The sequence below is a fragment of the Malaya genurostris genome, chromosome 3 (genome assembly GCF_030247185.1).
Source record: "Malaya genurostris strain Urasoe2022 chromosome 3, Malgen_1.1, whole genome shotgun sequence".
NCBI lineage: Eukaryota > Metazoa > Arthropoda > Insecta > Diptera > Culicidae > Malaya > Malaya genurostris.
The window spans coordinates 34,667,407-34,683,614 of NC_080572.1; the positions used below are offsets into that span (position 1 = coordinate 34,667,407).

General features: G+C 36.7%; 1 protein-coding gene across 1 annotated transcript in view; it reads left to right on the forward strand.

Moving 5' to 3' along the window:
- LOC131437458 (limbic system-associated membrane protein) overlaps positions 1 to 13,110 on the forward strand; it is a 294,699-nt gene extending 281,589 nt beyond the window's left edge. Inside the window, exon 11 of the mRNA XM_058606826.1 lies at positions 1,988 to 13,110. Within this exon, the coding sequence (XP_058462809.1) occupies positions 1,988 to 2,146 (159 nt within the window). The 3' untranslated portion in view covers positions 2,147 to 13,110. The remainder of the gene's footprint in view (positions 1 to 1,987) is intronic.
- Positions 13,111 to 16,208: the final 3,098 nt, after the last annotated feature.

The following is a 16,208-nucleotide window of genomic DNA, read 5'->3' on the forward strand; positions in this document are numbered from 1 at the left end:
ATATGTGGCAACCCTGTTTCGCACGGCATATTTCGAAACGACACCCATACTAGCATAAAGATGTGTTTTACATCAATACTTTCATTTTCGCATTGCGTGAGTCGGTGCAAAGTTTGTCTACTTTCATTTGGGTGAATCTGATTCTTTTGGAACGAAATAGAAAAAAATCAATTAATTTTTAATGATGATCTGTAGCACTGAAAAGTGATTTGTCTTGTCACGACCAACAGGATCTGCATTTAGATCCGAGATGGTTCTTGGAGTGTACACTGATGACTTCAGCAGGCAAGCTTCTTGTGTGGTTTTGCTGTGTAGCCGCGGCCCGGCTGCGACTGCCGCTCGCTGCATTTCAACGTGAAGTTCGATGTTGCTCCCACAACCTAACTGAGCAGCTCTCCCTTTACGACTGATGACTTCAACTGCCAGACTTCTGGTGTAGTAACGCTGTGTGCTCGGCCCGATGTTACTCTCGTGTGAATCTTGCTTCTATAACCTTTGCTAACAAAATTATAGAAACAGTAAAATATTCAGCTTTTATATCGCTGGAGCAGCACATATTTTGTTTTCTTCCTCAGAACTCGTTCTGATTGACTGGTGCTGAAATGGGTCAAATCAGACAGGTTTTTTAATAGTGTACTATAGAAAAACTTCAATGTTGTTGCAATACACGTTCAAGTTGAAAATTTTTGATTGTATTGGTAGTTAGATTATATAAATCCTTCCGCAGATCACTGAGCTAAGAACATTCAAACTACGAGAAAGGCGCACGTGTGTCATGTGTTTTCCTCTTTAATACTCGTTGATACCAAATATTTAAGAAAAGTTTAATTTAGAATTACTTGAGATTATGTCACACAACTGAAAATTTTATCATAAAATTGTGATCATATTTCCGATGGCATGTAGCAAAAATTATGTTGATTCGTTAGATACAATAAGAGGGTAAATCTTGGAAAGGCGCCCCATAGTAAAGTAGGTCGTATTCACGACAAAAGTATTCAGGATTCATTCAATGTTAATAATGACGATGGTGACTAAGTTTCAAATAGTTTACTTGAAAACAAATTATTTTCCAGTTATGGAAAGATAAGTTATTCCAGAATGGCAGTACAACGTAACTTATTTTTAGCCGACATAGCAAATAGCAGAAACTGCTCTTTTTGAGTCATGCAATTGATTAGATGCTAGTAACAATCACTTAAATTTCTGGTTGCAAACTGGTCACAAATAAGCTAGTGTAACAAAATTTGTTTTTGTCTACTTACTCAGGAAGTTAGAAGCCAACCTCGACGTAAGTTTTGGCAACCATCACGATGCAACACAGTTTGGTTAGCAATTTCGTACAATGTTTCTTAGCGCAAGTTTTCGTGGTAATGTTTGGTTTGTCATTCCGGTTTGGAGTTGATTACCCCTTGAAAATATGTAACCCAGCACAATCAACGGTTTTCGGCAGTTCTGAACGGTTTTTGATCTACTACACAGGAAAGTCATTTCACTATCCATCGGATAGCTTTTACAATCACTCCCTTACTTCCTTCGGACACTCCTTGGATGTTCTTATCACACGAGACACTGGTTTGCGATTCCTAGCTTTCTTGTTTCGATTACATGACTGGAATAAATGTGTGAAAAACTGTGGAACTTAACAGATCTAAACAGTTCACTATCAGTAAGATTTACTCAAAATTTCAAGTTTCTATCATACAGTTCGAAAGTTACAGAAAGATTTTCGTTGTGCCATTTTTATCGAATGCACCCTCTACAACCTAAAGTGTGCGAAGATTTTCTGAGGAGGAAATGGGATATTTGAAAAGGTTCGTGAAAGTCTACGAGGGAAGAAAGGTGAACTGAAAAGTACCCCATTTTGGTCTACGTGGTTTATGACCGGTCCCTTACGAAATAATGCTCAGTCAAAACCTCGGAGGTGTGTTTTCTCTATCACTTATTACACTAACGTTTTCGTTTTTGTTTGCTTTTTTTCTTACAGATCAGCGACATACACCAGTTCTACACACGTAACTACGAGTTGGCATTGAACGAACTGGAATTCGTGATGAGTTCGATTTCCAACAGTGGAGCCGCCCGGTGGATGGTTAGTTCACTTATTATTAAGTTACTCGTGTTGATTGTTGTGCTGGCTCACTAATTCGACGAGTGCTGGAATAAGGCACTTTCATTCGACGGAGTAAACAGTTGGTGTTGAGCTTCCTCCTGTGACCCCCACTACCACCACTCTCTCGATTAAGCTGCTTAATTATAAAAGCGGCAAAACGTTCATCAGAAGTACTTTTTACTAATGGTAATTGTGTCCGCTGATAGCGGTGTATGTGCGTAGACTGTAAGGTTAGCAATATAGAGTCGAAGTAGATATATTTGCATCCAAGTCCGTGATAAATGAACTGAGAACTTCATGGTTAAATTATTAGGTCACTATAGTCGTACATTTAGAGAAAGCTGAGATAGAAAGTGGTAGGCACCAGCTAGTAAGGCAAGGACATCCAATTTTAGAATACCGTAATATAAACTACAATGAAACATGGAGCAAAATAAAAATCCTTGTTCATAATGAAGCCATTTTGGGAATAGGGAAATCGATGGAAAGCGTCCAGTAAACAGACAAAATATTCTTCATAAATAAGTCAACAAACGAGAAATCAGCTGCTAATGTGGTTAATGTTTTTAGAGAAACCGGTAAAATGTGATTTAGATTATATCTGTTCTTCACTGTACATGTATGGGTGTATGTACCAGTCCATGAGTGTATGATGACGTATCAAAATAGGAATATATTGAACAGCAAACCTACGCGGCTGCTTTATGAATTACGATGCGGGGATTACTGAGTTGAGCTTTCGACCAATTTCCGGCGTTCCCAACCGATAAAATCCCTTTTAGGCGGGCGTACATATTTGGTGTTATTTGTGGAAGCGGATTAAAATGGTTCGATTCGAATTAATTGGATACGTTATGTGTAAAGCAAATATATTATGATGATCTCTTGTGCGAGTAAACTGCGGTTTAATCAGCGTCAGGCCAATAAAACAGCTGCAAATAGTTTACCGGATAAATATTTTCTTCTGTGCATTCGATGCCAGTGTTCAGTAAATTACAAAACTACATGAATTTTCAATCTTCGTGGGAATTTTTGTTGTTGTTACCAGGAAACTATTTTATTTCTGATTTGTTACTTGCACGTTTAGTAGAATTAATTCACTAGAAAAATGTTATATCACCATTGAGTTCTACTATATCTCACGTCACTATACACATTCACTATATATCTCACAGAACTTTAAACATGTATAATAAACGTCACAATAACCGATACACTGATGAAGAATGTAAAAAGCATTCTGAAATACTTATCTGTATTGTGGTATGTATTATACATGCTTAAAGTGTTATGAGATACATAGTGAATGTGATATATAGTAGAATTCAATGGTGATAAAATATTATTCCAGAGAACTATTTTACAATTCGGTCATCATGGATAGGCATTTACTTATTATTGAATCAACAATTATTTTTCTGTTTTTGAGAGCCTGTTTTGATCATTTGGTATTTGGTGTCGTGTTTGATCGACTGCAGGCGCTGATAGAACACAACGTTCCCATTAATTTTAGCGCTGTTTTTTGATGTTTTCGAGAACCGTGATATATTCAGTTCAGATATTCAATCTAAGTATTAAATATCTATGGTTACAATATTGTGTGTTGATCCATATAATAAAAGTTGAATGCTGAAATTTATATATCTAGTCTTAAGATTATTATTAGTATATCAGTTTTGAAAGCTTCCGCTCGTCTTGTCCAAAACTGCATTCATCATTTACCACTTCACATAATCTTTTGCCCTAGTCAACCAGTCACGTTAGTTAGAACCAGAGCTAATAAAAGTCATTTTCATTGACTAAAAATAGACGAAAATGACAAGAAATTACTATCACTCTCATCTTTGGTTGCAAACTATGAGAACGAAATCCATGTCCAGTCGATGACATAAGCGGGATAATAGTTTCAAAATTGTGTTTTTTCTTTCATTTGCCCGTTCAGTCATGTGCGGTTTTCAGTGAAAATCCCATAGCAGTGTCGATATTCAACCGAAGCTGTGAGAATTGAAAATGACAGAGAAAGGTTTCACAATAACTTTACCCTGTTGGTGCTTGAATTTGTAGTAGTGTTGATTTCCAAAGAGGTTCTGGGATGTAATTGCTTCGATTTGCCATATTTTAGTCACTTTTTATAGCCAAGCGTCACAGATTTTCAATACATCGATGACAGAATGAGAATTGAAATTCTGCTGATGCTCCCTGAAGACGGTAGTTTGGTTTCGTCTTGTCATAGAGGAAAAAGTGACGTTGGCAATTATACTCTCTCATTTTTTCGATGAGAAACGAAAATGTTTCGTCTCTCTTCGTTTGTTCTGGTGTTAGTCATTTACGAATGAGACAGTAAAACATTGAAAATGAGACTGTTGGAATGGTTTCTTTTATTGAGAATGTGTGACAATTTTAAGCTCTGGTTAGAACGGCTGAGACAATGGTACAGATGTTCTGCCTATCGGCATTCTTACTATGTGTCCAGCCCATGTATTTAAAAAGGCTTTCAATGACAGTTTGATTGTATACTTGGTAAAGCAAGTGGCTCAGATGTCACTATTCTTCTCCACTGCCAACTGCCAACACTGGAAAGCAGCAGAAAAACCTTCCAGCGTCTTCTAATTTTCGGTATATTAAGCAACACCATTGACTGCGTAGAACCACTATTTCAAGGTATATGTACTCGTGGACGACCTCGTATCTTACTCCCTCAACCTCTTCAACCGCTCTACCATCCAGATTCCGGATCGTTCCGTTTTACTACACGCTGGATCTTTGTATCGCATCGCCTTCATTTCATCTTACGTCCCGAATGCATCAGATATCATACCAGCAATTTTGATGCACAATTCTGATCCATCGAACGTAGCACATATCAGTCTGGTCGGTTTCATCGGATGCCATGTACTAACATTCGTTTCGTTTCACTGAATCGTACGCTGCCTCAAAATCTATAAACAGATGATGAGTCCGCAAGCTCCCAAGTAGCACGTTAAGTTTCGGTCCCTTATGTTTATACTAATTGTGCAATTTATCAAGTTAGTTTATATTACTATTCTGGTAAGCGTTGTGTAGCGCACTTTTTCTGTGTTGTGCAACATACCTTTCAGTTCTTCCGTTGTTACGAATAACGTATGTTCAACAATCAGTGATATTTGAGGGAGAAAAATTGAATATGCAACTGTATGAGTTATGTTATAGTTAATATTATATGAACGTTCATTTGGAACTTGTGAAATCAATTTCGAAACAAACTGAAATAATAACAAAAACAAAGGCGTTAGAGATATATGACCGTATAAAAAATCGATTGAGAAACTCATATAGTTCTCTTGTAGTTGCGCTTTTTTATGGTGAAATTTCATTTCATTGGTGTTTGCATGGTAAACTTCTCATATTGACCTAAAAATTTATGAAGCTGCAAAAGCTCTTATCATTTTGTACCTTGCGGAGAGCATCATTTTCCCCCCCTTTTCCTTCATTAAGAGATTTTTCTCCGTTTCAGCATATATTGTGTCTGATACAATTATGACAGCCATTTGGAAAATTTTTGGTGAGTTGCACGACTATTATAATTACTTTCTTTTTCCACGCCGATGTAAGTTTTTTTTGCAGAACTTGATTTGCTGCACAATTGTCGTAGATGCACTCAAAAGCTGTTCTACAATGATTTATGGTATTGTGAAACTCAACAGTGATAATTTGCACAACCGATTTTATTATGTGTAAATAACTTCCTGAACATATCTAACATAAATAACAATACTTAAACAATTGTGGAACATCTCGAAATTTCAATAAGTTATATTTGCTACTTGAGATAGTTTCCCAGAAAGTGTTCATTCGTAGAAAATAATTTGTTTATTATATTTATAGATGCATATCGTAGTAATTTTCTTTCTTGGAAAAGAATCGCTCTCATTGCTATCCAAAAAATAGAGAGAACAATCCCATCTAATCCCATCCCAAGCAATTCTATCTTTAGTCATATTCTTAGCCTCGTTAATAGCTAAAATAACAAAAATTATAACTCAATTTAACCTAGGTGATAACAAAATTGTTACAAACCTTGATATGTAAATATCAATATTATATCTAAATTTGTTACAAATTAAAAGTACGACTTTTCAGTTGTTATTACCCAATTTTTGGGGGAATAAGCTTTACCGTGATGGCTGAATCGATTTTCGTAAATTTAGATTAGAATAAAACTTCGTTTGAAAAATTTGAAAAAGTGTATATTATGATTGATGATGAACCAATCGCCTATTAGTCACATTAGTTTGCGATATCCGCAGCCAGAAGCCCAGCAAGTAATGTTCAAAAACCATCAAAATACAACTTTCATTCTGGTTTGATTGATTCATATCTACCTAGATTGACTCACAGAAAAATGATTCAAATGGAAAGTCTCATAATGCGGGTCGGTTGTTTTAAACTCTACATTTCAAATTTCGAATTCCAGCTCATGGTTCCGGATTGGAAGTAATCAAAATAATACGAAATGAGACTGTCATAAATTTATCAGATATGAATGAATAGAACTTTCCAAATCTAAGGCATTATGGTGCGATAAATCGTTTTTGTCTGATTCATGAATGTAAAAATGCAATGATATAGATGACAGCGGACAAAATGTGCTATCTGTAATTTGTAGATCTTATTAATTGATGACCTAATCAAGTTATTTGGTATTACTTCAATTTGCTTTAGGCCATGATAATATCAACAGCGCCACCAGTAAACATTTTTCAATGTAATATTAACAAAGTGTTTTATTTAGAACTACGTTCATCCGATCAACATAGTATAAAGTACAGCAAGAACTAAAGATAAATCGGTACGATTTTTTTATAGAATTTTGTTGCTCTATTTCCAGTACATCCGGGGTCCGGTAAAACTAAAGTCACTACTTTCAATCTGCAACTAAAAGACCTATAAATCGAAAAAGCTGAGTTTAGATTTTGGTTTTGAGCCCAGTTTAGATTTTGTTTTTCGTGTACTGCAGCGTCACTTTTGAAAACGTTTTGAAATTTTGAACACTTATCACTCTGTGTTTTCGAAAACAAAAATCGGTCACCGATAAAATTGAAGAATTCAAGCATTCATTTGACTCCAAGTTTGTGAAAATCATATCTGAGGAAACATTGTAGAATTCAATGAACTGAGTCGAATGCACTTTTTCCAATATTTATTAGTCGAGTTTTAAAGCTTTTGCCTTACCTTTCTTTGTTCGTAAAAGAAAAAGCGCAAAATCATCTTGAAAAATATTTATTTTCAATTTAAAATTAATATTTGAATAAAAACTTTACACAATTTAAGTAGGAATTACTTAGGAACGTTCTCAAATTTGAAATTTAGACCGTCATTCCAAAATCAAATATCAAATTATTGTTTTCAAAAGCATCTTCAGGTATGTTAAATTGGAAAAATGTTTGTAACTGTTTTTTATTGAAGCATAGCATTTTTCTGGTTGAAAGTCAAAAACATGATTGACAAAAGTGTTTAAACTCTTTTTTTCTCAATTCTCTAGAAGAGTTTTACCTGAAATATAACGGCCCTTAATATAATATCTGGACTTGCTATAATCTTAATAAAATCTGAATGTTTGCTTCTGATTTGATCATATTTATAACATAATGAGAGATAAATATTAGGATCATATATAATTTTGATAGAATCCTGTTATGTTCTGTTGATCGGGAAAGGTTCACTACTCAAGCCCTTATTCATTGGTTCGGCGTCACTGTTACTGGTAGGAACAACGTTGTGTGGTTTTATTTTCCTAGCGATACTGTTCAATTGATGTTAAACTATTGTAGTATTGACATTGGTCTGAGCCGGTGTAAAAGAAGTACCGTTGTCGTTGGGTGTAGGTGTTTTTTTATTCAGTTTTTCAAATGACTTACCACACAGAACAACGAGAATTGTTTTGAATTTGCATTCGTAGGCCTTTGGTTTTAGTCTTCCATTGAATTCCGAAAAAAATTTCGCTTAAAAGCCTCTGTCGTAAGACCATACAATAGTGAACAGCTTTTTGACAGTGCTGACATGTGGCCAGCTGATTGTCGTAGGTGACCAGCGATCAAGATCAAATAAATAAATCGAATCGACTTCGACCATACCGATTACTGGTATCCGATTGCAAGAACACATAAAGAATTGCTGGGAAAACTTCGAAGTGAAACTTATATTGAGTTCTCATAGTAGCAATTAAAACGAGTTAAACAGGACCTGTTCCACAGTTGCTACAGATCAGTTTTTTTTGTCGGATATGTTAAACAATTAATTCCACGCGCTATCGTAACAAATGTGAAAGTTATTAATTTGATTATTTGCGTCAATTACAAGAGGGGCTCCTTGAAAAGCTTTTAGGTGTGGGATAGTATGGTGGTCAGTTTGAAAAAATAAATTTAGAAGAGGATGAATTTGCACTATCACATTCCAGAGACCCGCCCGTAACTCTAAGAGCTAAATTTGTGTATCTTTTGATAAATTTGGATACTGGATACTGCATTGCATTAATATTGAGAAACATTGCGTGTTATGCCTTTTTTGTGATCATGATAACTACATCAAAAGAGTGTAAGATAGTGTTTAAGTTTATTGATAATTGGCGACAAACAATAACTGCCAACCTTGCATAGCAGAAAGATTTCACGAAAAGATAGTGTTGCTGATTGAACTTTTGTTTGAAAAAATACTGAATTCTGCATATAGAAAGGAGATGTTTCATACCTATCGAACAGACTGTCTAATCTACACTCTTAGAAAACATGAAATTTTCGCTTGACGTAAATTCAAGCATGCCATAATTTCTTCGGTGTTGGCACAATATTACATCTATTAACATACACACAAGTTTTATGTCTATATCGATGTAAACATCAGTTAAATGAACTGTGAAGCTAATGATATGACTTATTTTTCGAGTTTTGATTTGTAAACTTATGTGAATTACGACGCTCATTCTATGTGTGTCTATAAAGACGTAAATTAACACGTTTTTACCTTTTTTTATAAATATAAAAAATAGGTATAGAATTCGCTCAAACTTTGGAAAAATTTTCCGAGGCCAGGAGGGCCGAGTGTCATATACCAATCGATTCAGCTCGACGAACTGACTTTGTCCGTGTGTGTGTGTGTGTGTGTGTGTGTGTGTGTGTGTGTGTGTGTGTGTGTGTGTGTGTGTGTGTGTGTGTGTGTGTGTGTGTGTGTGTGTGTGTGTGTGTGTGTGTGTGTGTGAGTGTGTCTGTATGTGTGTTGTCAACTAAGAGGTCGAGATCTCAGAGATGGCTGGACCGATTTTGATCAAACTAGTCGCAAATGAAAGGTCTCCCCGTCACCCAGAACGCTATTGAATGGTTTTGAGATCGGATGTTTAATTTTGAGTAATACGAAGTTTTATGTCAAAATTTTCAGTTTTCTGCCAATATCTGTCACAATTGACCTTGAAAACAAAATATGTTTCCAGACTTAGATTCCGCACGGAAATAGCTATCCAACAAGCCTTAGATTGTTAAAATCCGTCCATTTTTAACAGAGATATCGATATTTTTGTGTAAGCGACTTTTCCCCCTATTCCAGCAGTAGGAGTTTTGAGCGCTGTATGACGAAGCAATGCTTGGGAGCAACGTGAAACACGATTTTTTATACTGTTACATACGATTGCTTCTAGGTACCATAAAGACTGTGTACAACATCCTTTTTCATGACAGTTTGCCTCGGACCGATTTTAGCACGGCTCGTTTTTGGCAACATTATTTTTATTTTATTATATCGTTTATTTATACCCAGTTTCTTTTGGCAACATAATCGTTCGAAAACGACATATGTAAATCAGATGATGGCCAAGATGGCAGCATTTTTGAGTTAAAACAATTGCATAATTATATTGATTCAAACTACTGACAGTAATGAATGCTGGAAGAACATGAAACCAATATACCATTCGAATCAGTTCGTCGAGATCAGCAAATGCTTGTGTGGAAAATAATTTCATTGTGTCTTTGAGATGACTCAACCAAAACTAACTCAGATTCATACGAGAAGTGCTTCCGAACAAAGTTCCTGAATTACGTCTGCATCCGACTTCTGGTTCCTGAGCTACAGGATGATATGTCAAACGAAATTAAAATAGTGTAACTCATTTTTGTCATAGATGCCTTAGATGATCTAAGATTCAAATGAAATCTAAGAACCATCTAAGATTCAAATAAAGGGTCGTAAGATTCTATAAAACATCTTGCTTTTTAGTCAGTCTGCACTGATTTCCAAACAATTTGAATCGAATGTAAACTGTACAACTCCTCAGGTGAATTTAACTGACTTCGACTACACTGATTTTGAATTCCGGTTCCAGTATCCAATCGTTTTCTCAAAAAATTGAATTTCAAAAACAAAAATTCTAATTAAAGAATTTATGGTCCCATGCAAAATTAATGAATTTTATCCGATTCTGGAATTACAGGGTGATGAGTTTTTAAAATTCAAGCCGATATAGAAGATGACAATTCTAAAAAGTTTCAAAGTTGGACTGAAAACTATTGCAATTTCGTCATATTTTTTTTGCCATACGAATCGTTCTGGGTTATGCTGGTTCCTGAATACCGGCTCTGGAAGTACCGTAAATAACCGTAAACTCTAAATTGAAACTTTCTTCGACATCTCATGGAACGTTCAATCGATTATCACACGTTTAGATTCAAATTTGATCCGATTTGCAGCTTCGACAATACAGGGTATTGAGTGATTAAAATCACAAATTACCGCTTAAAACGACGGTCATTAAAATAATGTCATGAGAACTAAACCGAAGAATATTCATGCAAAAAACTCATGCGGATTGATAAAAAAAGGTATCATCTCACTGCTAGGTGGATTAAACACGTTTTTTTCTAAGTGTTTAGTCTTGTCCAACATCCGCAATAATCCGTGTTTGGATAATTACTTCCGATCATAAATGATAACGGGCTACCGTAACACGGTACTCTCGATAGTGCCCCCGGACTAAAATATTCAGTACACCTGAGCCAACCGGCTGCAGTTTTTCGCAAGTTTCAAAATGAAAGATCCACGCCCAGCGATCGAAGCATAAAACAAACCGATTCACTTAAAAACTTTTCCCGCTAATGTGGTTCCCTGGTGTGGGACCGATAGTGGCCAATATCGGGAAATCCCCCTTGTAAACTAATGGATGCTTTGAGTACCAGGACCAGGTATCCGGTGGTCATGAATATTGTAAGCAGGGTTCAGTGCTTCCGCTGTGCCCGAAGAGTCCTTCCGTCGTCTGTTAGATTTTGTTTTTGCTAGTGCAATCCCATCGTCATCGTGTTCGATTATCAAGACAAGAAACACTTCCGCACGGAGTTTAGTTGAGGGAGCCCCGTTTCAGCATCACAACAACTTTTACCTGGAAAGTTTACCACCCCGAACACACAGCGTGGCTTGCTGCCGAGTAATCCCGATCACAGTTGGACTAAATCGTCTTAAAAAGCTGGAAACTGGGAGCGAAAACTTTCTGCTCGTCGTAAACTTTTACTTATGCTTTTCTCGCTACGGGCACTCGTCCGGATCATCCGGTCTAAGACTGTTTCGCTTTCCTATTCAGTTACATCCGATGGAAAACTATTCGATTTCCCAATAGAAGTAGAATTTCTCCTGAAAATGTTTCCTTTGCGGGTCTACCGGGCGGTAAGTGTGTATGCGAATGAATGTCCCTAGGTAAACACGAAACAGGGCAGGTATGTGAGTGTGGGAGTAACTTTGCTCTTCGCCGATCCGGTGGCGGTTGACATTCCAGTTCCAACAGAAAAGCCGCCGGAACTTGTCTCTTAATGCTAGTGTAGCCGGATGGTGCGGCAAGAGCTGCGGTCAAAGTTCGACTTCAAAATCCCCGCAGCACGCGAAAGCTCAGCGTAAATAAATAGGCAACCCGACCCCCGGTACTGCAGACAGAAGAAAGGTTGCATTTTTGCCGTTGCTCAGCCAAAGAAATAAACGGTCGGCTTAATGTGGATGGCAGGAAAAGCCGAGTTACACAATCTGTGAGGCAATGATTTGATAAATATTTGAGTAAAATAAAGTGCCTTATGAATCATTTCGTTTATTTAGGCTTGTTTTGATATGACATGTGTACATACGACTTCCGGAAAGAAAAGAAAAACGTGTCAGAGCTGATCAGCACTCAATCGGTAGATGGATAGTTGGTGTCTCTAGGAAGTTTTTTTTATATCGTGAATCGAACATAAGCTAGAGAGACCTTTGATAATAGACGTATGCAAATGTGTAAAGTAGTGTGCAATTGTGTTTATTAGGGTAAGTAATGAAAATAACAACAGGAAATTAGCTGCTTCGAAAACATTTTTTTTTGAAAAATATGCCCATCGATTTTTATTTTATAAGTTCAGTAACTAAGGGTTATTGGAAGATTTATTGAAACGATATGAAAAACTGAAACCGTCAAATGTTTTCAATACTATACAAATCACTTTAATAATTCGTTAGTATTGGTTTCTAATTTATCAGAGTGACGAAAAACCAAGCACTATTTGCAGTCAACCCAAGTTTTTATAACATTATTGTAAATAGTTATTACAAAAAAAAATACAACATTGTACTGTAAGTCAAAAATAGAAAAGTATCACAAACCGTCAAATGGAAATGAAGAAAAAAACTCACATGCTTCTAAAGCAGAAAATAGCTAATGAGCGTAATTAAATGATGTAATGAACGTAACTGAATAATGCAAAAACAGTACATACACTTTTTGGAGACTGTTCTGAAAAACATCATGTGAAGCAGTACAGGACGGAAAAAAAGTCCAGCATAAAAATAAATGTTTTTATCCTAGTGTAATCACGGCAGAATTTTCCGCAAGAATATGATGATACCAAAAATTCACAACAACCCTTGTAAAAAGCTATCGCATAATGTAGCATCAATAAAACGTAAAAGTAAAAATGTGTAAAATTTACGGTAACAATAAAAAAAATTCCAGAGTAACGAAACGTGTAATAAAAACTCTTTTATTACTATTTTTTCACTCTACGGCCGATTGAAAATTGTTATTTGTTTATAAAAACTTTCATCAATTCCCGTTCCGAAAAGTTCAATAATTATTTTTACCGGTATGAAAAATAGCGTATTTTTGACGTACCTTCAGTTGTAAGCCACTAATAAAGGTAAGTATCGCTATGCAGAGGTGAACAAGCAAAACAATCATAATTGAGCTCATTTGTTCTAGGGCTGGGAGCAGGGGTCCTCCCGGACCGGCTTCATCGGTGCCGATAATCGGAAACCGACCAGCAGCATGTGAATGGACGAGGATTGAAACCACAGCATACCTCGTCCCATCGGTCCTTCGTGGACATACGGTGTCAGCTTTCCTCTCCCGGTTTGGGGGTCATCATCATCATCATTGGATGAATCTGGCCAGATGAGTCATTTGAAATCCTGAGCTAGCTACGAGATCCGAAGTGGATGCAGTGTTTTATTTGTTTTTTTCTGTGGGATCCTGATTCACTGACTGGTTCGATAGTTGGTAGGAAGAGATTCCGTACAAGGTGGGTTCGGGTGTCAACAAAAGTAGAAAATTTAAAAAAAATAAACAAAAATTAAATATAACTAATAAAATTTAGGCAATACAAGGCAGTGTTGCTAAGCTCGTTCATATTGTGCAGATAGTTCTCACTCATGTGCCACCAATACATTTAAAACTCCCGTGTAAGTGTGCTCTCCGTGGTTACTTCCGTCCTTTATTTTGTTATCGCTCTTTTGTGAATGATAATGAAACACCGTGCACTCCTATCGTGTATATTTCACCGCTCTCTCTTTCGTTGGTCAACTCGTCTTAGTGCATACTCTTACTGACGCTGTTCCTCATACATACTCGCACTCTTGCTCCCACTCACAGTTTTCCTCCCACTTATTATACTCTTATACTGTTTTTGACGGAAGATAATATGCAATCTGATCAAGCTCCATTGGGCTGTGATTAGAAATAATTATAATAACAATAAAAAAAACCATAACTAAGCATGTGTCATGCAGTAGTTTCAAAAATATTAACTTAAAATTCATACTCAGTAGTAACAGGAGGGCATTACTTAGTTAGAGAGAACATAAACAATCTTTCAAACCAGCCCAATGGCAAGAATAGAGCGTTCTGCCAAGTGCTATTGCAGTCAACATCTCGGACGTTCAGCGAGCGATCAGACATAATCTGAAATAGAGCGAGCTGACTCGCAGCAGTAACCAACCCAGTCAGTGTTTACTCTTGCTGACTCTCCCTCATCATACCCTAAAGTTAACACCACTCGTGTTTAAAATGCACCGTGGACCGATATAAGCGAGGTGAATTTGTTTGGCTGTAAACTTACCAGAACTACAAATTTGATTTTCTTTTGATTTGTTTGACAATTTCGTTCATAATTGCATCGTCACTTCAATGACGGTTTGAACTTTTTATCGCTTATTACTCTGGCATTTGGGAAAGTCGAATCCGAGTGAACCCAAATAGCAGTCGAGTATACCGATATTACCATACATTATGAGTTTGCAAAAAAACAGATCTAAGCTAGAAAACATTCATTTCACAACAATCGATTTGAGCTCCGATACGATGCCTTTTGACCACTACTTCCGGTGCGTCTGGAATTGGAAATCGCAAAACTTGAAGTTGAAATGAATTTGTTCATTACAAGAACAATAAATATGAATTGTATGGACCGTTTATGAGCCGTTTCAACAGTTTCACATATATGACAGTTTGAAATATTTAACATTCATCTCCCAGTAATTTTTTAACCGGAAGTCGAATACGAGCAAAACTGAATTGAGGTTCAAAAGTGTATTTTGTCAATAATTGCTTTTTTACTTTTTTATTTATGACTTCTGGTCAGTCAGTAATTTTTACTTTTTTCGGTTTTTTTAACGATATCAAACTAACTGGAGATTATAAGAGGAGAAAGAATATGAAATCATAGAGCCATAGTACTCGAGGAAGAGCAAGGATGTGAAGAATAAAGTGCGGAAAAGTGAGACGTGACAAGGGTCATTTAAGTAAGCAGAAGGCTTCTCGTATCTAAACTTTTACCTTCTACCAGGGGAGTCGAACTTAGGCATCTTAGTGATACGAGTCATCCGAGTCTCTGATATGTCAGAAAGTAAAGGCAAAGGTCGTTTGCCATTTACTGTCCGAACCGGCAAAAGTAAAGTTACGAGAAGTTGTCACATTCTGCCCACGACGGTTTCTCACACAATGTGTTTCATTGTGTTGATATTTTCTCATACAGTTAGTTATAACACCGGAATGGAAGATTTGTCCGAAACTATTGCTTGAGTGCCTGGAGTTGAAGCGTATGGCTCTGCGTCCCAGGATGCAAGCGGCGCACGGACAGCGCTCCATTCATCGCTGTGTGTGATGGAATCCCATCAAATTTTTACTTTTTACTTTTTTATTTATGACTTCTGGTCAGTCAGTAATTTTTACTTTTTTCGGTTTTTTTTAACGATATCAAACTAACTGGAGATTATAAGAAAAGAAAGAATATGAAATCATCGAGCCATAGTACTCAAGGAAGAGCAAGGATGTGGAGAATAAAGTGCGGAAAAGTGAGACGTGACAAGGGTCATTTAAGTAAGCAGAAGGCCTCTCGTATCTAAACTTTTACCTTCTACCAGAGGAGTATGGACAAAAAGCGTATAAATTCATTTTCTTCTTATTTCAATTGTGAAAGTTTTAACCTTAAGGCCATCTACCTATTCGGGCCAGAAAAACTTTCTAACCCCAAGTGCAGACTTGAAAATCAAACCCAGGTGGATTGCGTGAAAGGCTTCGAGTCACCCATCATGCTGTACCCGTCCCGAAATCCATTTTCTCTTCATAATTTCTTCCGATTATACTTCCTTAGGATGTTTCCGTAGCGACGGTTTCATGATGGTCCAGTACTTCTTAATTGGCCGTAGTTCATAAATGTTCGGGTGATTGAAGTCCTTCGGCACGCAGTTGACTACATTAGCCTTGGGCATTTTAAAATATATTTCGAGTAATCGCCCAAGGCTTGATTCGTTCAGAAAAGCGTAGGTTCATCGTGTGACTTAGAAA